We start from the raw sequence: 20,289 nt of genomic DNA on the forward strand, positions 1-20,289 counted from the left end.
CATCATCATCATATACTGAAGCCCATGCTCATCAATGCCCGTCGTCGATGCCCTGTGCCTTTTCCTGGGCCTTGCGGTCCTCATTCATGTCCCACCACCACCGGTGCGATTCATCAGATCCCGTCCACCGGCCCTTCTCGTCGACCTCGTTCCACGGCTTAGGGCTCAGTATGTAGTGTACATTCTTCACCTCATCATCCCGCCATATCGCATCGTGCACGCCCTCCCACCGTAGCGTCTTGAGCGCATTGTACACGTAGGGAAGCGCCACCCACCGGCCCCGGAACAGGTCCGCCAGCAGGTCCTGGTCCGGGAACGCCATGGTCGCCGTGTCGCCGTGCTCCATGCGCGCCAGGATCTGCGCGTACAGCTCCGCCGAGGGTACTAGCGCCAGTAGCCCGCTGTTGAGGCACGCCAGGGGTCCCGGGTCCGGGGCGGAGGACTGCGCAGCGCCCGGGTCAGCGTGCTGGGCCGTGAAGGCGCAGTTGGCGGGCGTCCACTCCGGGGGGTAGTGGGCGCGCCTCCGGGGGTTGCAGGTGCAGGCAGGTCCCGCAGCTAGGACGCGGCGCGAGGACGGGTCGAGAGCCAGGTGGTCATCGCGCATGAGCTCGTCCATGTTGCGGCGGACGAGCATGTCCGAGTCGAGCAGGACGATGCGGTCGTACTGGGTGAGAGACCAGACGGCCAGCTTGGTCCAGGTGTCGGAGAAGCGCGGGTCGCCGGCGTAGTCACGCTCGCGAGAGGGCGCCAGGCGAGGGACGAGGTGGGTGGTGATGCCACGGGCGTGGAGGGCGTGGAGGGCGGCGGGAGGGAGAGAGTCGACGGTGAGGGCGACAAGGGGGTAGGCGGAGTGGACGCGGCCGAGGGAGTGGTGCAGGGTGAGGAGACCAGGGAGGTAGTCGGAGTTGGTGATGAGCGAGGCCCAGACTGGGGGCGTGGTTGAGTGATATTAGTGGGAGGTGAGTGAGACGGGGAAGCGATAGATAAGGGTACCTTTCTTGGGCTGGGGCTCGGACGACATGGCGGCGGTCGCGGGTGATGAGAGCGGGTGGTTGAGAATCTCAGGGGAGGAGTATGGCGACAACGGCGCAAGAGGTGCTAGTGCTAACCTTACAGGTTGAAGCTGATGATGATACTCCGGTGACCGGTGAGCTCCGGCGGGGGCGGGGTGAGGACGGGTGAGTATCAGGCTTGGGGCGGATTCAGGGTCCAGGAGATACTCCACCAGCTCCACTGCCCGGTCTTGGGGGTCGGGAGTTGACAAGTTGGGCAAGATGTTGTTGATAGAAGTCAGCCCGAGAAGTGCAATAAGATGAGTTCTAGTGCTACGCTGACCTCCTCCGGCTCGTGAGAGGGGCTTCGAGTTGATAAAGAAGGCAGATGCCTCATGGGGCCGTCCAGCGGAACCGGAAAACTGCACGGATGACGCCATCGAGGAAACCAGCTCCAGCAACGATGCATGTCCACGGGACAGCCGAAAAAGAAATTCTCCGGAGCTGAACAGTACTCGTACGAGACGACGAGTACGCGAATCGAATAAGCGAGCAGCCAGTAGCCCACAACCGCTACGTAACACAATCCTGAGAAGCAGGTAATTCGTACATAGGATGTACGAGTACAACACAGGAGTGCCATGAATAATAGCAGCTCAATGTTCCGGGCATGCATCCGGTCGATCCAGCGTGCCGGGCCCCGGCAGCCCAATCGGGAAGCTCTGTGTCACCGTGTCACGTTGTCAGGCAAGCCAGACAAGCCAGGGTCCATTGGGGGCTGCACGAAGTAATCTGTACGGAGCACGAGTATACGGATAGTATGAATGGTGAATGACGGATATTAGTCCTGTAACGTGCAAGCAAATAATAGGCGAAACGGGAAATGGAATCCAACAGGAAGAGTCATTGTCTGCATAGTAGTCAACCACCTAAGTAGGTACGAATAGTCTGGTACCTATTATGTTATAGGAGTACTCGTACAAATGGGGAGAGCTGTGGGTTGGCAACCGGCGAACAGCTGGCATGGAAGCTCTGCAGAAACGCATTGTCCTCGGATGCATTCTGGTGGCATTTCCAAAAGTGGGGGAACAAACATCACAGCGTTGGGACTCTGCGTATCCGTATCCCCGTGAAGTACGAATAGGGCTGGAAAAATGGAGTGCCAATTGAGCTGGAGGTTGAGACGCGTTGGGAAACGGCCAACGCAAGCGGACGGCACGGATGGCGTTTCCCAGAAGCAAGTCAAAGGCCTAGAATCTAGATTAGATCTGCGTCAACAAAGAAATTCCATGGGCAGAAACATGGCCGTTTTTTCAAATTTGGCATAATAATAGGTGAAATTAGAATGGATCACGGGGACCAGGTCACAGCCTGTCTCACTTTTCGGTGAGGGCCCTGAGGGACCCGTGCCCCTGACATGGATGGTCACATGGCGACGAGGATGAGATGACAGATGTCCGATTTCCTGCTGGCATGGAGTTTGCAATTTGTTGACCCGACAGAATGTGTGCTTATCATGGTCGGTCCTCCAGGTAAGCAGTAAGCATACATATTTACGGCGGTGGTCCCGGTCATGCCCTTCTGTACCTTCCAATCTGAAAAGCTCTTGCTGATTGCCTGGCAGGAGCAACAGTGGCTGGCGCATTCCAATCAGGGATGCGCATTGATAAGCTTTGGTGAGGCCAGAGACGGTGAGAGACGGCGGGAGACAGTTGGAGCTTCGAGGCAGGGCAAGTGCGACAGGATCCCCAACATCGGCCCCCGATGCCGGCGGTGGGCCCCTGCGCCTGGATTTGTTGACCGACCTGCCAAACCCCATCGGGTAGCGACTTCCCTGTACCGACGGTCGGGGGACGATGCCGAAGCGCTGCACCTGGCACTTGCCGCAGATCCAGGGGATCCATAGGTCTCACCATTTGCTGCATCTCTCTCTCTCTCAAAAAAAAAAAAAAATCCCAAGTCTTCTCCCATCATGAAGAGAAACCCCGGTTTCTTGCAACATGGCAGAGAAACAGGCGCCGCCAAAGGGCTTGAACAACTTCCACTGTCATCACAACCTCGGAGACTCGACGCAGCACGAGGTCAAACCAACGGGGCGGGTGGGCGGCGGCGCCGCGAGCTCCAGAGCGCCCTCTCATCAGTCACATAGCGATGGGCCAGAGCTTATTTTAATGGCTGGGGGGCCTGCCTGGCTGCGGCTAAAGCCACTCGGGTGGTGAAGCTCTCCACCTGCCCCAGTGTACCCCATCGGCATCAACACGCGATCGGGTCATCCATGGCTGTCGTACGGTACTCAACAGCTCCGCGCAACGGTGAAAGCAGAGTCATAGTCGTAGTATTGACGAGTCCACACTCTTGCTGCGCCCCTTTTTTTGGGCCTTCATTCCATCGTTTCTTATCCGTCCTCGGGGGGATTAAAAATCGCCGGGTGGGGAATTGGAATCATCCCGAGTATCCGTACAAAAGCTGTCCCTCGGTGTCGTACGAGTCGCCGTAACCTAGATTGATCCCCCATTTCCAGAACGTGTTCCCCAAAGCGTCCGACTCACACTCCGCCGGATCAGCAGTCACACCTTCCCCTCCCACTCAACCCGAAACCTACATACTGGGTAGTAATAGCATCTTATATCATTCCGTCCCCCTCCTCATTCCCCCTCTCCTCTTTCTTCCCACTACATACAATCGATCATCCGTTCCCAACCGGACACCCATCATCATCAACCGCTGTCCCAACCCTCGACTTCTTGGGTCCTTACACCTACTTACATCACAATGTCCCGTGTCACCGCTCCCATTGCCAAGCAGCTCGCCCGCTCGACCGCCAACGCGGCGCGGCCCAGCAGCTCCCTTCTCGACCACAATCCTGGCGCCGTTCTGATCCCCAAGTATGCAGAGCTCCTGCGCAACCGCCGCAGTAACGAGCACACCGACGTCAGTCCTTCCAAGCCACCAATGGTATTTAACACCCATCGCTAACATCCAGCATAGTCCTCCCGAGGCCTCACCACCACCCACCGGCCTACTCCCCAGCCTTCCATCGCCAATCGGACCAAGCCTCTTATGCAAACCTTCCACTCCAGCCCGGCCTCCAGCGCACCCTCCACGCACCTCGACACCACTGTTCTGCCCTCGTTTGAGTCTCTCTACTCGTCATCGTCGCTCTCCTCTGCCGCTCAGCCCCGCGTGCCCATCCTACCAGACAACTACTCGGGCCACAACACTGAGACGGCCGACGCCCCCGTCGACCGTCCCCATGTCACCATTGTCGCCGCCGACCCCAGTAAAGTCATGCCCGGAACGCCTCTGTCCGAGGTAGACACCGTTGGGCTCGACGGTGTGGAGCTCAAATTTGCCCATCAGACACCCGCGCCCGCCGGGGCCGACAGTGATGCCCATGAGGGTGGCATGCTGAGGGACCTGTGGAAGGGCATGGTGGAGGATGTCAAGGAAGTCCTCGGCGAGCCTGCCAAGAAGGCTACCTAAATGATTAATGATGTTCCTGCTACGAAGGAAAAGTGTGTTTCTTGGGTTTGTTGTTTGTGCCACGAGCGAAGGGCACGGGTTTTTGGAGCAATTGGGGCCACCATGCAAGGAAGAACAGGACTCCCTTGATTTGATGTAAAGCATTGTAATGTTACCGAACCGGTATTCTCTCTTTTCCGCCTATTAAGCTACAAAATAATCTTTCGGGGCGCGGCTGCGAGCCCGCTTCCCCAAACACGTTGATCCCGTGGATACTCCACAGGCGATCCGTTCACCTGATAACCACCAGACCTCCTCTGCACCGCTTGTCCAAACTGTTTCAGTGCCACTCCAGTTCAAAGGGTTTTAAAACAGCTCCCGTAGTCCCCGCAATATCCGTGTGGTATCGTGCCGCCTCCGCCATCTCCCCAGGTTTTGCCCCTGCCATCTATCCTTCTCGACCATCGGTAGTGGGAGACTCTCTCTTTTTTTTTTATCTTCTGCGACTAGGTACCCAATTGGGTTCTGTCATGACGGTGTCCTCACCATCCATGCGACTCTACCGCTTCTTCATCGAAGGGCGAGGCTTGCACTCGTCGGCGTTGACGGGGTGCAGCATCACCTTGATCGGGTAGTTCTGCGTGTTGTGCTGGTAGCCCTTGCTCCAGTCGTAGCTAACGGCGTAGGCGAAGATGCTGCCACTCTTGTTGAACGTGGTCGCCGTGATGCTGCCCCCGACGTTGGGGTACCCCTTGAGCCGGTGCTTGGCGTCCTTGTCCCAGAAGTGGAACGTCCCGTCCGAGCCGGCCGTGCTGAAGGTGCCGTGCACGGGGTGGAACGAGATGTCGTTGACGGCGTAGACGCTGGTCACGCTGTTGGCGGGCGGGTCGCGGTGGCACTTGAAGGAGAAGTTGGAACTGCACACACAGACAGAACACAGGTTAGCACTGTTCCGAGTGAATTGCTTGTTTGTTTGTCTGTATGTCTGCCTTGGGAGAAAATCTTCCCCGTCTTTTCTAGCGGGGAGGGGGATGGGGAGGGATCGGAACGTACCTTGAGTCCTTGTCCTCGACATACTGAATGGCGCAGCGTCCCTCGATGCTGCCGATGGCGAAGCCAGCCGAGTCGGTGAAGCAGCTGACGACTCTTGTCTGCCACTTGAGGGGGCTCTGGAGGGTCTTGTAGAACTTGGTCGGGTTCTTGAGGTCGATGACGTTGATGTAGCGGTCGGCCGTGCCCACGACGCACAGGTTGTCCTTGACGTCCATGGTGTACACGCGGTCCTGGCACTGCACCGTCGCCGCGGGGCCCTGCTGCCGCATGTCCCAGTACTTGACCGTCTTGTCCCAGCTGCCCGATACGATCATCGGGTTGCCGCCGGACTCGAAGAAGCGCACGGACCGCACCGGCTGGTCGTGTGTGCCCGCGACGATCTCCTGCTGCGAGGCCAGGTCGCAGACCTTGACGTTCTTGTCGGCGCCTGCGGAGACGACTTTGGTGCCATCCTGTTTTTTTTAAACACCTCCCGTTAGCGATCGATCCGAGGTTTAAAGATGGGTTGGATGGATGGGGGAAGAACTACAAAAACTCACTTTTGAGAAATCAACGTTGAGGACGGGCTGGCTGTGTTCGTAGGCGTGGCGACCCTCACTCTGGCCGTTCTGGGCGATTTCGTAGATGCGGACCTTGTTGTCCCAGCTGGACACGGCCAGGAAGTCGGACTGCTGCTGGCCGGGCGAGAAGGCGAGGTCGGAGATGCTGTCGGTCGGCGGGTTGGTGAGGGCCACGTCGGACTTGAGGTCGCCCTGCGTCTGGTTCGTCGCGCTGCTGGACGAAGCGCTGCCGAAGAGCCCGGACATGATGGCGGTTTAGGAAGGGGGTTTGGTGAGATGTGGGTGACGGAGGGCGTGTTAGGGAGAGGCGGCAGAGCTCGATGGGAGGAGGATGGTGCCGCTCCCGTTATATGTAGGAGGAAAACTGGCTCTCCCGGGGAGTCAGTGGAGAGTCGCTTATTGTATTAATAATTCGGTCGGTCGGGTTGAGAGCTTGGCGTCGCGGTCTTTAGTCTCGTGGAGGTTGAAGCTTGAGGTAGTGGCGTTGTCTCTAGGCACGAAGGCAGCAAGGCTGAATTGTCAATCGTCGTTGGACGACGCGCCTAGGCAAAATTTCGGGACCGCGCTACGAAGTACCGCACCACCTCGACACAAGTACACATATCAAGTCCCCAGTTTCACGTTGCAATTTATCACAAAGATTGTATTATGGAGAATGGAGCATTGGATTTGCAGTCAAGCTGAATTGTTCTTCACTAATTTTCAATAATTGCGGATAATTCTATTTCTTATTCTTCCTCTTCTGCCGCCATCAGACAGTGGTGTCCTAGAATTCTAATATGGATCGACGGCTACCGAACTTTCGGGAAGCCATTCGTGCAAGAAAAATGATCCGCGAAAAGCGCGCTGGGAAAGCAAAGCAAGAAATCTGGCCGTAACAAATGTATCTTGACAAGAGATGCGCAGCCGAAAGTTCTCAGAGACTGTGTAAACATGGTCCGCATTGGCAGGGGTTTCCCACCTCAGTGCTTGACTCTATGTATGTCTTCATCATCGTGAACTTCGGCCGCGTCTCCATCAGAAGGCGATCCCCCGAAGGCTTCCCGTGAAGCCCAGAGTGTTAAAAAAAAAGAAGGGGGAACGCCGCTCAAATGTCGACGTGGGCGATGTCAAACCCTCCTCGCCTCAAGAATAAGCCCCATCGAGTAACCCAGCTGTCGCTGAGCAATCGCATACCTATTGACCTCGACAAGAAATCCTCATCGCCCGAAACCACACCCACGGGCACCGCAGCGTCCACCCACCATCCAAGCACCGCGTAGTCACCTGCCGACGGAGCCAACCCCCCGCACCCACCGACGCGGACTCATATCTTCGTCCATGAGCGGCCGGAGGCACGGAGAGGGGAAGGCCCGCACGGAAACGAGGCTTTGGCGAGTGCAGATGTAGCGGTAGGGCAGGGCACAGTGGAAGGGGAGGGCCAAGGCGACGAGGTCAGCCGCAGTGCTTTTATGGCGGCGCGTTTCCGCAGACCTCCGCGAGCGAAGGACGTCCGGGGACTTTCTCCCAAAGCCATGAATGGGAGACGCTGCGGACAGCGTCTCTGTGTGTAAGCTTCGAATAGCGATTTGTTGAGCGAGGAGGGTTTGCATGAGGAGAAGAAGAGGAAAAGAAAAAGCGAAACTGAGCTAGAATTTTGTTGCTGTGGTGGATCCAACAGGTGCACGTGACCTGAAAAACGCACCACCTAGAACCCACTCAACGTGCACCAACCAGCTCAGGCTGTGTAGGTAGACAGAAAAGAACAGCCAGCCTTTTCGTCACCCAACCTTTGGTGCGGAATCTTTGAGCGCATCGAAACCTTTGCAAATACGCATCTGATAACTAGTTGATGGATAAATCTTTCACCGCAATTTCGGAAGATTCATTCGTTTGTTTTATATTCTGGGCCATACCTTATTTTGAGAGGTAAGTACATACTGACAACTTGTCTGTCTTCCTCAGTTTCCGGTTTCCCAAGTACGGACTACGATGCTCTGTTTTCTTCCTGGCCTGTCCGTCTCACTCAAGAAGACATAAGTGCCTTAGTCTCGAATGGGATCTCCAATCACGCCCCCTTCCAAATGCTATACACGCCGACCCAGACCACAATGCGCCTCTCTCAGCTCGGACCAACGAGTACACAGAGAGTTGCACTCATTGGCTGATGGGGCACCTAACCCATTGAACCTGTCACACCTGCATTTGTGCGTCATTGGACTGCCATGGCCGCATAGTGCCCAATGGCCATGGTCTACAGAGCTGGATAATTGAATCTCATCGAGCTCTTAGGAGTTACTCAGTACGGGCATGTAGGTGGAAGGGGAGCCTAGGAGAAGTGTTGGGATGCCGCGGGGGGCAGGGGTCATTGGACGAACCTGAGTGTGCTGGGGGGTTGCGTCTGCGTCTGCGTCTTCGTCTGCGAGGGGATTGGAAGAGTGTCATCCCCAGGTTGCAAGGGTGAGAAGAAGAACGGGGTGCGGCTGTGCCTCCTGCTAGTAGTGGGCGGTCATGGTTGATGCTAACGCAAAGTACTGCGCCTCGCCCTTACTCGACTCCCGACGTAGGACAACAAGCTAGCTTACCCGCACGTCTTGCCCGTGTCAACCACAGCGTCGCGTCTGACACGGCAAACCGAAGTCAGAAGATGGTTTGGGGACGGTGCCCTGTACGAGTACTCGTACGAAGCCATCTGGAACACTGGACGTCGTGCCACATGGGTGCCTGGGGGGGTCTCTCTTCCAAGAACGCCACCACGCAGGTCCGAGGCGGGGGTCCCCCGGACTTTGGCACCTCACAGGTCGACACCCTCCAGCTCCCTCACCCTCATGCATCTCGCATAAGCCGCAGGTCTGGTTCGCCAACAGTTTTCTCTCCTCGCTGCGGCATACCGAGGCTGTCGTCCATGTCGACGTCGACCTCTAGCTCCCCTCTGCTTGGGACTCATGGTGCTTCGGGCGTCGGGGGGTCGGAGACGAACGTCCCCAGACTAGTATTACCCCAGACGAAACGAATCCCCAGAGATGCGTTCATGTCCGATCCATCGAGCACTCGAGCCCTACGGCCGAGGGCGCCAAGCTGCTCCGCCCAAAACCACATCCCTGGGTTTGCGGCCTCCATCATGACACCCGGTTGGTTGCCGTTGGTCCAACCCCCAGGCGTCCCGATTTTAGCCAGGCAGCGTTGCCATAAGCGTTATTGGCTTGGACTATTGCCCTCATGGTGGCCTGCACGATCTGATCAATAATGGTTATTTGTTCGCTTCCTATAACCCAAAAGGGACCACCGCCGACGGTGTCTGGCCTCTCTCCTGCTTCTTCCTCAGTCGTATGCGTAGAGTATAGCGATCTCCCTCCTTCCCCCTCAGATACATTCGTGATACCACCAGTCTCTTCCATCCGTCTACCATAACCCCCCTAGTTTTATACTTGTTCCCTTCAAGGGCCCAACAATCTCTTTACTCTCCCTCCCCGTTCCAGAACACTTTTCACCCCTCAAGCTCCCCAAGTCATGAGGAAGACCACCGTCATCAGCCTTGCGGCGCTCACGCACGCGGTCCCCGCCATCGCCACCACGTCCTCCGATATCCTCAAGCTGCAGGCCCAGCTTCCCGAGTGCTCCGTCCAGTGCATCGCCGAGGTCGCCGCCGAGTTCGACTGCTCCGTCACCGACATCTCGTGCCAGTGCTCCCAGGTCGAGGCCATCACCAAGGAGGTCGCGCCGTGCCTCGTCAAGAAGGGCAAATGCAGCTTTGAGGAGATCACGGGTCTGTTTCCCCTTCCCCCCTGGGAGGATACGCACGGAGACCATATCCCGTTCCACTGTGCTATGCAGAATATATGGCTAACCCTGACGCCCCGTAGACACCGCCACCGCCGTCGCCGATATATGTGCAGAGAACGCCAAGTCCAGCAAGGGCAACTCGACCGTCGACGCCAGCGAAGAGCCCAGCGCAGAGCCCTCGAAGGCAGCAGAGGAGGACGCGGAGCCGACCGGCGACGCCGCGTCGCAGCTGCAGCGCTTCGGGCTGGCGGGGGCTGCAGCGTTGGCTGTCGCTGCGGCCATACTGTAGAATCGCGCGAGGCTGGATGCTATGCTCTGCAATAACAGATCTCACATATCTGGAATGGCCCTATAAGGGTTAATAAAGGGACAGAAAAGAGAAGAAAAGAGAAGGAAAGAGAGGGTTACTATGCTCACGACGTCGGCGCACGTCGTTGTACTAAACGGGATTTCGAGTTTGAGGGGAAAGGGGGCCCTTGCCAGACTCCTGGTGTAAATCAGTATTTGTATATCTTGTGTGTCTATCCTCATGAGCAATGTCTATCAATCAAAGACCCAACCAAGCTCGCCAAGAGACCATGAAAGTTTGCAGGCTCCCCCAGATATACCACAGTACGCATCGCTTTAACCCGGCCACGCGCGTCTGAGCGCGCCCTGCTGCCCGCCGTCAAACAGGCTGTGCGCCTCGTCCAGCGCGTGGAACTTGGCTCCCAGCTCCATGCCCTTGCGGCGCTCCGCCTCGACGCGACGCCAGTCCCACTCGCCGTCCACGCTCAGGTCCACGTCGCTGACGTCGGCCGACTCGTCGCCCACCTGGTTCTCGCCGCTCATCCAGCCCCCGGGCCTCTCGGGCAGCATGCCCGCGCCATCGATGATCAGGGCCGGGTGCACGGTGAGGCGGCCGACCTTGAAGACGTACTTGCTGATGGCGGTGGCGAGGATCTTGCGCTCCCAGTCGCCCGAGGCGTCGTTCGCGCCGCGGACCTTGGCGCCGGAGAAGGACGGGTCGAGCCACTCGGTGGGCTTGGCGGTGCCCTTGGGGACGAAGTGGGTGACGACGTAGAGCCACTTGCGGTCCCAGCAGAGCAGGCGGCTCCACAGCTCGTAGGCGCGGAAGGGCGGGACCTCGCGCTTGAAGCTGCACTCGACGGCGCCGAGGAGGATGCTGAGGGAGCCGCGCATGGGCTCGCCCGTCTTGGGGTCGACGATGAAGCGGCTGCGCGAGTTGTGGGTGAGGCGGCGGAGGGCCGGGCGGAAGAGGTAGGCCACGAGGTGGCTGCGCGACACATCGAGGTCGGAGAAGAAGGTCGAGTTGGACTTGTGCAGGTTATAGTCGATCTCGAGGAGGGGCGCGTGCGTGGTGGAGATCATGGGCTTGAAGAGGGCGCGGGGCCCGAGGCGCGGCGACTTGCGGAGGATGCAGTGGTGGACGATGGTGTAGAAGACGCGGTACTGGGGAAAGGTATCAGTATAAAGTACAGGCAGAGTAAGCGCAGGACGGAGTGGGTAGGCTCACTGTCCACGCAAAGGGCATATTCTTCCAGTTGAAGAAGACAAACACCAGGAGCAGGATGCGCGACGTGCGCCCAGGGCCCGTGAGGAAGTCCTTGGCGGCGTTGAGCCAATTAATCTTGTACGCAAGGTAGCCGGCGCCGCCGACGGTGGCGGGGATGAAGACGGGCGCGAGCATGGCGAAGGCGTCCATCCTGGAGGTAGCTGAAGCCATGAGCCAGGCTCACGACTTGCGACGGAGGCGACTGGCGACGCGAGCGCGGAGGGGGATCAGTGCGAGCCCGATCAGGGCAATGATCCAGAGAGGCACGGCACGGGCGTAGCAGAAGAGTGTGCTGGCCGCGCAGATATGCTGGGACACAGCAGACGGGATCATGGAGGCGCCAGAGCGTGACGTCGAGGTGTTCAGGTCTTTAAAGAGGAACCGAGGTTCGGATACCCATGAAATTATTATGGGGAGAGAGCGGGAGTTGCGGGTTTGGCGCCAAGGCCGGTGGGGGTCTCAACAAGTCGTCCATGCCTGGAAATTCCCCTCTGTGGAAATGCACATGGCCGTCAGCATCAGCACTTGTTCCCAGGCTGCTCGACCGGGTACTTGTCCAGCGCCTCGTACCACAGCAGGGCGCTGCCGATGGTAAAGGCGACCGAGGCCCAGGTCAGGGTCAGCTCGCTCTGGTAGGCGCACCAGCTCTTGGTGCAGTAGCCCAGCGCAGCAGCCAGCGTCCAGCCGACGGAGCCGATCATGTTCCACAGCCCAATGTGCCAGCCCAGCAGGTGAGGCGCGGGCGTGTACCAGTTGGGCTGCGTCTCGAGCAGGTACAGGGCCGACGACACGATGAAGAAGATGCCGCCCACCAGGTACGTCAGCCAGTAGATGCCCCGGGCCTCGCCCAGCGTCATGTTGGAGTAGATGCCTGGCAGCGAGCAGATGCCCGAGATGTAGAAGATGGTCGCCCCCACCGCCATAGCGGCCGACCCCAGGAAGCCGATCTCGTGCACATAGTGCGTGCGGAACTCCTCCCACGACGGCCACCAGCTCCACCGCCGACCAGGCTGCGGCCGTCGCAGAGGCTCCCCCAGACGAACTCGCTGGTGGTGGTGCTTGCACTTATGGACGTCCTCATGGGCCACCATCATTTTGTCGCCGGGCTGGGTGCTGCCGACAATGTTGCCCTCCAAGTCCGACGACGACCCGCTGTCGGCGTTGTGGTGGAAGGCCTCGTAGAGCGCCCAGCCGAAGCACCCCGTCTGGTTCTCGTTGCACGCCTCGAAGACGAGCAGCACGGCTCCGATCTGGAACAGCGTGGCACCCACAAAGGCCGTGACGTCGCTCGCAATGTCCTCGCCGCGGAACTTGGACGACGGGGCCACGAGTGGGAGCCACGAGAAGAGCCCGCAGGCAATGAATATCAAGCAGCCGATAGTGAAGAAGACGGCCACCAGCCATGAGACATCCCAGTACGGATACTCGGTTGCCATGCGGCGTAGGCCCCCCAGGATGGCCCGGAAGGTCGCCGTGGGAGCAGCGCCGCCCTTCTGCTTCTCAGGGTCAATGACGAGAGCATGCCTTCCTGTTGCGTGAGCAAGTCAGTCTTGTCTCGATGCATACTATTCAGTCAGCCCTGCATCCATAGCTCACCTTTTCTGTTATCTCGAGAGCGCCACTGGATCTCGGTGCCTGGCAGGAAGACATCGGCCCCAGGTTCAGCCTCGGCTGCTGTAGGCTTCCAGTCCTTCTGTGCCGATTTCTTGATGCGGAAGCGCGCGCTGGTCGGGTTGAAGAAGGACAGAGGACCTTTGACGGTATCGGGGAGGAGGTGGATGTTGTGGTCGTGGAAGAAGGGCTCGCGCCGAGTGGTGAAGGTCTTGTTACGAGTCTTGCCAGGCATGGCGGTGTTAGCAGCAGTCCAGATGAGGACTTGAGAATAACCGTTGCGGCAAGATTGGTGAAGCAGAAAACATCAATCAACGGTCGAGGTAGCCATGAAGCTCCCTCATTGCTCCCTCATCGTGACTCCAATCTTCGTGTTCTGTCCGCTTGCGTACAATGCTACCAGCTTGAGCGCTAGTCCACTGTACCCTTTCCCCAGACACCACAGCCACCACAACCACCACAACCACCATTGCTCACGGCGTTCCATGGCGCAGCGCTACTACCTAGATTTAGCTTCTTGCGTCAAATGGATGGATCTCCATTACTCGCGCTCAAAGTCTAATGTGGACTAGTATCTCTATCCACGGTTGGAGTCCTCTGAGCAACAATCAAGCCATGTCCAGAGTGAGCGTCTACTAATCATCTACGTATCCAAAATGGAACTGCACAGGGTTACATGTAGGTAGACCCCTTAACAATCACCCACCAACACCCTCAGCTCTTCCTCCAGTGTCTGGGGCAGCTTCAACGAGTTCTCCGCGGAGCATTGCACCCTGCTCTCCGTAATTTCCCACTCGGGCGGGACTTGCACAGTGCCCTTCATCTTCCCAAGGATCCTCTCGGCAACCGCAATGCCACACCTGGCTGCCACCGGCATCCCGTGGCCCGTGTATCCCGCGCTGACCCACAATCCACCGGGTCCGTCCCCAGCTACCCCGTCCGCTCCACCGCCCAGTCCTTCCGGCACTCGTCCAACCCAGGGGTTCCCGTCCACAGAGTACCCCATTATTCCTGTCCACTCGTACTCTGCCTCTAGCGTTCGGGGGTCCGACCGGGACAGCTGCAGCGTCGAGTGTAGTGCCGCGCGCAGCCTGGTGCCCACCCGGCTGTCGATCTGGTCGTCCCTCGACACGCCCTCACCGCCATCCGCGACGCACATCCTCTCCCCGCCGAATATTAGCTCCCCCGACGGCCGCTGCACAAGGTAGTCGTCGCTCTCACCGGCGTCGCCCTCCTCCTGCACCATCCACACGTGCGTGTGCTGTAGCGGGGTACTGCCCTCCGGCGGCGACAGGGCGCAGACCTGGCCCCTGACGGGGTTGATCATGCGGGTGAGCTCCGGGAGAAGGCGGGACGTGTAGGCGTTTGTGGCGAGGACCACGTGTGATGCCACGACCTGACCCCTCTCGGCGTGGACGATCCATCCGCGGTCGCGCCGCTGGAGGTGGACCACGGGTGTCTGCGTCTGCAGGTTGAATGTGCCGGCGGGCTCCTCGAGAAGAAGCCTCTCCAGCACCCAGCACACCAGCTTGTAGGGCCAGCACTTTGCCGCGCAGTCCTGAACCACGGCCGCCACAGCATGGTCGTCCCTCAGACGCAGCCGGCGCAGCTCCTCGCGATCTGTGATGAGGTGCACCCTGCGTGCCAGGTCCGGGTGCGAGATGCGCAGCTGTTCGATGCGTCTACTAACGAGGGAGAGCACCTCATGGGACGTTATCGAATGGACACCCCCCGTCATCTCCCAGGAACAGGGGATGCTGTTCTCCTGGATGAGCGTGCTGATCAAGTTGAACGTGTCCAACTCGAAGCGGCCAACGTGCGGCTCCGTGAGGTACAGCATGGGCTGGCAGTGACCACCATTCTAGTGGCCGTCAGCTTCACTCACGCGGCACTGCTTATGGTGGTGATGGTGGTTCGGGAACGTACTCTTCCGGTGGCGCCCCAGCAGGCCTCTCTGGCCTCAAGCATAAGCACTTGTCGCCCGCCGCGGACAAGCTCCCGCGCCGCGAAGGCACCGGTGATGCCGCTGCCTATGACCACGATATCTGTCTGGACGGGAAGATCTGGGGTCGTGCGGTGCCCTAGGAGAAGGCGAGATGGCTCTTTGTGCCAGTACGAAGCGGTGCTGTCCTTGCTTGGCAGGTCAGACTGCCCAGGCAGCAGCTTGGTGCCCGTCATGTCGTTCGCTCGCTGGCAGAGAAGAGTATGAGATGAACTAGTGAAATTCCGCGTTCAGCAAATATATGAACGGCAGTAGTAAAGGTCCCTATGATGCCTCGCCCAATTTCCTCCGTGGTGTCTGGGTTAGTGGGAGGACGCAGTTGAGGTTGGTCAGATTGGTGGTTGCGTGCGCTGGAGGAGTCACAGACCCAAGACTTGAGACAAGACCCATCCTCCTTCCTTCCTTGCTCACCATCACTTCTCCACCTGATCCTGACACCCGTAATTCTCCTCCCCAAAATCACCAAAAATCCAACTCGAATCCATCATCGCCATCATTAAACATATAAAAGTGCGCATCTCTGAAGTCCAGTGAACTATCAGCCGATCGGCAACCGCTCACGGTCAGGCCCAGGAACAGCACCAGCCACCCAGGACCCATGTTCAACCCTATCAAGAAGAAGCCTCGCGCTGCGCTTCATAGCCCGACATTATCATATACGGAGCGAGGTCCCCATCCTCCATCGAGCTTGATCAGCGCGCCATGTGTGAATTAGCTTCTGCTAGGCTGCGGCCCCAGCAAAACACCTCACACCACCACCAACACCCATGGTTCTCGACTGCTACCTCTCGCCATCTCTTCCCGGAACACTACAACCATGGCAGCTAAACTTTTCTCCTGCCGAACAATACCAGGATGACTGCAGTTCTGAAATGGCATGGACCTGCTGGACGATTGGCCAGACCGACACATTGCCGATGCCAACCCTCCGGATTACCCGTCACTCCATCCAGCTTTGACTTTGCCCGGGAAGGAAAACTTGCCAGAGTTCTCAATCAATTGAGCCCGGGAGCTCCCCCATGCGGATTAATGGCAAGTCACCACTTGAATAGAGAACCCGGAGGACACAAATTCACCACGTCGACCGATGTTCGTCTATCCGCAGCTGGCCAGGGCTTAATTTACTCTCGGCGGCACGGCGACGGATCGGTGTCAATTTCTAGCGTCATTGGCAAAACTCGAGCTTTGGTCGAACCCCCAAGCTCGAAGTGGTAGATGGTAGCTACCTCTCCTGCAACGGCGGAAGTATGGCCAAAGTCAAATAACATGTTGCGCCCACCAACCGCCCAACCGTCGGATCTCTCGGCCAGCTAGTGCCAATGACATACCCCAAAGCAGTGCGGGAAGCCCAGAAGCTTCAAGGTTTTCTCTCTCCTATAGAGGATGGGTGATAAGGTATGTTATTGATATAAGGCAATGGCCGCCTGGAAGCATCAACAGGCCTTGGTTCTCCCTCTTGCACACCATTGGCGTTTGTTCGGTAAGACGGCTCAGCTGTTGTGAAGCAAACTACAGCAAGTGCCACGTTATAGATAGACCAAGCTTGACCTGCCCGTCATGTTCTCCCGGCTCCACAACCGGCGTCCCCACAGGGAACGGGATCCCGAGGCCGGCTCCGCCGGTATTGGCGGGAACCCCGGCCGGCCCAGCGGCTCGGTCACCGGGGAAAGCAACAACCTAGGCGAATATGCTGCGCTCGACCGCTACATCAGCACCTACCGCGAGAAGGAGCCCGGTGAGGATGAGGCGCAGAAAAAGCGCAAGAAACCATGGTGGAAGTTCTGGCAGACGCCGGCCAATATCGAGCCCCAGCATCACCCGCAAGCCCCCGGCGCCGGGACGCCCCCCGAGTGGCTCGACACGGACATCAGGACGGGCATCAGCTCCGACCAGGTCGAGGAGCGACGCAAGGCGACTGGGTGGAACGAGCTGATGGCCGAGAAAGAGAATCTAATTACCAAGTTTCTTGGCTACTTTACCGGCCCCATTCTCTACGGTGAGTGGATCTAGCCCTTTCCCCCTTGACAGCTAGGTATACTAATAGTTTCCCCCAAGTCATGGAGCTGGCCGCGCTGCTGGCCGTCGGTCTCGGCGACTGGGTCGATTTCGGTGTCATCCTGGCCATTCTGCTCCTCAATGCCTTTGTCGGCTTCTACCAGGAGAAGCAGGCCGCCGACGTCGTTGCCAGTCTCAAGGGCGACATTGCCATGCGCACCACTGTCGTCCGGGACGGCCAAAGGATGAACATCCTTGCCCGAGAGCTGGTTATAGGTGACATTGTGGGTTCCACCAACTCCTCTCACACTAGCTCCACATTCTTCTAATAAAGTCCGCCCCCGCCAGGTCATCATACAAGAGGGAGACACTGTCCCCGCCGACGCCCGCCTCATCTGCGACTTTGACCACCCTGATGAAGCTGAGATCTATAAACGCCTTCTCGCTGAGAACAAGCTTGGACACAATATGGAAGAAGAGGACCAGGACCAGGAGAAGGGGGATGGGGACGAGGGCCCCGATGAGTCCCCCGATGCCCGTCGCGAGTCCCGAGACGCCCGCCGTGGCTCTGTGTACATCATGATGCAACACCGCAACCGCCCCCTCATCGCTGTCGACCAGTCTGCCATCACTGGCGAGTCCCTTGCCGTCGATAAGTACATGGGCGACACGGTCTACTATACGACGGGCTGCAAGCGCGGCAAGGCCTACGCCGTCGTCACCGCCACCGCCAAGCAGTCCTTTGTTGGTCGCACCGCCGACCTCGTCCAGGGCGCCAAGGACCAGGGCCACTTCAAGGCCGTCATGAACAAGATTGGAACCGCTCTCCTGATCCTTGTCATGTTCTGGATCCTTGCCGCCTGGATCGGCGGCTTCTTCCGCCACATTGGCGTCACCAAGCCTGGATCTCAGAACCTGCTTCACTACGCCTTGGTACTTGCCATCATTGGTGTGCCAGTTGGTTTGCCCGTCGTCACGACCACGACACTTGCCGTCGGAGCCGCCTATCTCGCCAAGCAAAAGGCCATTGTCCAGAAGCTGACAGCTATTGAGTCTCTTGCCGTAGGTTGAATGTTCACCCTTCACAGGCTAGACAAGACGCTAACTTGTGCAACAGGGAGTCGACATCCTCTGCTCCGACAAGACAGGCACCCTGACGGCCAACAAGCTGAGCATGCGCGAACCTTGGGTCGCCGAGGGCCAGAGCGTTGACTGGCTCATGGCTGTCTCGGCCCTCGCCTCGTCGCACAACACCAAGTCCCTAGATCCTATCGACAAGGTCACCATCCTCACCTTGAAGCGCTACCCACACGCACGTGAGATCCTACAAGAGGGTTGGACCACGGATAAGTTCACTCCCTTCGACCCTGTCTCCAAGCGCATCACGGCCGTCTGCCGCCTCGGCAAGGACAAGTACGTGTGCGCCAAGGGCGCACCTCGGGCCATCCTCAAGCTAGCCGATCCCAGTGAGGATATTGCCAACCTCTATAAGGAGAAAGCCCAGGAGTTTGCCCGCCGTGGCTTCCGCTCCCTCGGCGTGGCCGTCAAGAAGAATGACGGGCCATGGGTCCTGCTAGGCCTACTGTCCATGTTTGACCCTCCGCGCGAGGACACGGCTCAGACCATCCTCGAGGCCGCGCAGCTAGGCGTCCCCGTCAAGATGCTGACGGGCGACGCCATTGCCATTGCCAAGGAGACGTGCAAGATGCTTGTCCTCGGCACCAAGGTCTACAACTCGGAGAAGCTCATCCACGGCGGCCTATCCGGAAGTGTCCAGCACGACTTCATCGAGCGCGCTGATGGCTTTGCCGAGGTCTTTCCTGAGCACAAGTAAGTCCTCTCTCTGATTTTCTGATCAACCCGCTTCGGATCCACCTGCTGACGCCATACCCAGGTATGCCGTTGTTGAGATGTTGCAGCAGAGAGGCCACTTGACGGCCATGACAGGCGACGGCGTCAACGACGCCCCCTCACTGAAGAAGGCCGACTGCGGTATCGCCGTCCAGGGCTCGAGCGAGGCCGCCCAGGCTGCTGCCGACATAGTGTTCCTGGCTCCCGGTCTCAGCACCATTGTCCTCGCCATCAAGACGAGCCGCCAGATCTTCCAGCGCATGAAGAGCTACGTCCAGTACCGCATTGCCCTCTGCCTGCATCTCGAGATCTACCTCACCCTCTCCATGATCATCATCAACGAGACCATCCGCACCGACCTCATCGTCTTCATCGCGCTGTTCGCTGACCTGGCCACCGTCGCTGTCGCCTACGACAACGCTTACTGGGACCCACGCCCCGTCGAGTGGCAGCTGCCCAAGATCTGGGTCGTCAGCGTCGTCCTTGGTGTGCTCCTCGCTATCGGCACCTGGGTCTGCCGCGCCACCATGTTCCTCTCTGACGGCGGCATCGTCCATAATTTTGGCTCCGTCCAGGAGGTCCTCTTCCTCCAGGTCGCCCTCACCGAGAACTGGCTCATCTTCGTCACCCGCGGCGGACGCACCTGGCCCTCGTGGCAGCTCGTCGGCGCCATCTTCGGCGTCGACGTCATCGCCACCCTCTTCTGCCTCTTCGGCTGGCTGTCCGGCCACCCCGAGCCCACCCACCCCGCTACCAGTTTCAGGCAGCGCCGCGATGGCTGGACCGACATTGTCACCGTCGTCCTCATCTGGCTCTACTCCTTCGGCGTCACCGTCTTCATCGCCATCATCTACCTCATCCTCAACAAGATCACCTGGCTCAACGACCTCGGCCGCAAGGACCGCAGCAAGAAGGACACTTTTGTCGAGGACTTCCTCGCCCAGCTCCAGAAGCTCGCCGTCGAGCACGAAGTCGATCAAAAAACGGGTCGCGACCGCTACATCTTAGCCGAGAAGGCCGCCGAGGAAGAGGAGGAGCTGTAGTGGTTCTCATAGAAGTTCTCAACAAGCAATGGGGTCCGGGGCATGGCTCGAATGTATTTCTCCGTGTTGTGTTTCCTGTGTGTATTACTGTGTGTATTCAGATGCATATCTGTGTATAGTACGGATACATGTTTGTGAACTACTCGTACCTTATATGATTATGTATTGTGGTTGTTTCGGTGTCTCGCTTTTGTCGCGAACCGCTCACCCCTAGGACAAGAGATTCAGCCAGCCATTCATCCTTGGCCTGTCTCTCTCCCTCGTCCCTCCGAAACAGGTGTCAGCTCCATGGGTTCAGCTCGAGAATTTATCAACCACAGGTGAAGCATTATGTGTTCAGTTTCTATCATTTTTTCTACCAGTACTTTATACCATACAAGTACACAGGAAATAGACTCCAAAG

General features: G+C 58.4%; 8 protein-coding genes across 8 annotated transcripts; 3 read left to right on the forward strand and 5 right to left on the reverse strand.

Annotated features, from left to right (window-relative positions):
* Positions 1–31: 31 nt before the first annotated feature.
* Positions 32–1,021, reverse strand: ACO1O0_005089 (nucleotide-diphospho-sugar transferase; the record flags this gene model as incomplete). The annotated part of the gene is made up of 2 exons (XM_083194516.1): positions 32–927; positions 994–1,021. 2 exons carry the CDS (start codon positions 1,019–1,021, stop codon positions 32–34), a joined length of 924 nt encoding a protein of 307 aa, XP_083049429.1.
* Positions 1,022–3,764: 2,743 nt separating this feature from the next.
* ACO1O0_005090 (uncharacterized protein) lies at positions 3,765–4,475 on the forward strand (the record flags this gene model as incomplete). Its single annotated transcript, XM_083194517.1, has 2 exons — positions 3,765–3,923; positions 3,981–4,475. 2 exons carry the CDS (start codon positions 3,765–3,767, stop codon positions 4,473–4,475), a joined length of 654 nt encoding a protein of 217 aa, XP_083049430.1.
* Positions 4,476–5,013: 538 nt separating this feature from the next.
* On the reverse strand, positions 5,014–6,313 carry GLE2 (RNA export factor GLE2; the record flags this gene model as incomplete). Its single annotated transcript, XM_083194518.1, has 3 exons — positions 5,014–5,371; positions 5,508–5,959; positions 6,047–6,313. The coding sequence occupies 3 exons, from the start codon at positions 6,311–6,313 to the stop codon at positions 5,014–5,016; spliced, it is 1,077 nt and encodes a 358-aa protein (XP_083049431.1).
* Positions 6,314–9,556: 3,243 nt separating this feature from the next.
* Positions 9,557–10,118, forward strand: ACO1O0_005092 (CFEM domain-containing protein; the record flags this gene model as incomplete). The annotated part of the gene is made up of 2 exons (XM_083194519.1): positions 9,557–9,812; positions 9,910–10,118. 2 exons carry the CDS (start codon positions 9,557–9,559, stop codon positions 10,116–10,118), a joined length of 465 nt encoding a protein of 154 aa, XP_083049432.1.
* A 335-nt stretch (positions 10,119–10,453) lies between these two features.
* Positions 10,454–11,534, reverse strand: ACO1O0_005093 (uncharacterized protein; the record flags this gene model as incomplete). Its single annotated transcript, XM_083194520.1, has 2 exons — positions 10,454–11,281; positions 11,346–11,534. 2 exons carry the CDS (start codon positions 11,532–11,534, stop codon positions 10,454–10,456), a joined length of 1,017 nt encoding a protein of 338 aa, XP_083049433.1.
* Positions 11,535–11,902: 368 nt separating this feature from the next.
* ACO1O0_005094 (uncharacterized protein) lies at positions 11,903–13,230 on the reverse strand (the record flags this gene model as incomplete). The annotated part of the gene is made up of 2 exons (XM_083194521.1): positions 11,903–12,912; positions 12,981–13,230. The coding sequence occupies 2 exons, from the start codon at positions 13,228–13,230 to the stop codon at positions 11,903–11,905; spliced, it is 1,260 nt and encodes a 419-aa protein (XP_083049434.1).
* A 456-nt stretch (positions 13,231–13,686) lies between these two features.
* Positions 13,687–15,173, reverse strand: ACO1O0_005095 (FAD dependent oxidoreductase; the record flags this gene model as incomplete). The annotated part of the gene is made up of 2 exons (XM_083194522.1): positions 13,687–14,856; positions 14,922–15,173. The coding sequence occupies 2 exons, from the start codon at positions 15,171–15,173 to the stop codon at positions 13,687–13,689; spliced, it is 1,422 nt and encodes a 473-aa protein (XP_083049435.1).
* Positions 15,174–16,554: 1,381 nt separating this feature from the next.
* ACO1O0_005096 (uncharacterized protein) lies at positions 16,555–19,886 on the forward strand (the record flags this gene model as incomplete). Its single annotated transcript, XM_083194523.1, has 5 exons — positions 16,555–16,993; positions 17,053–17,276; positions 17,341–18,054; positions 18,110–18,822; positions 18,887–19,886. The coding sequence occupies 5 exons, from the start codon at positions 16,555–16,557 to the stop codon at positions 19,884–19,886; spliced, it is 3,090 nt and encodes a 1,029-aa protein (XP_083049436.1).
* Positions 19,887–20,289: the final 403 nt, after the last annotated feature.

The sequence above is a fragment of the Amphichorda felina genome (assembly GCF_050947745.1).
Source record: "Amphichorda felina strain 45539 chromosome Unknown scaffold_5, whole genome shotgun sequence".
Lineage (NCBI taxonomy): Eukaryota > Fungi > Ascomycota > Sordariomycetes > Hypocreales > Bionectriaceae > Amphichorda > Amphichorda felina.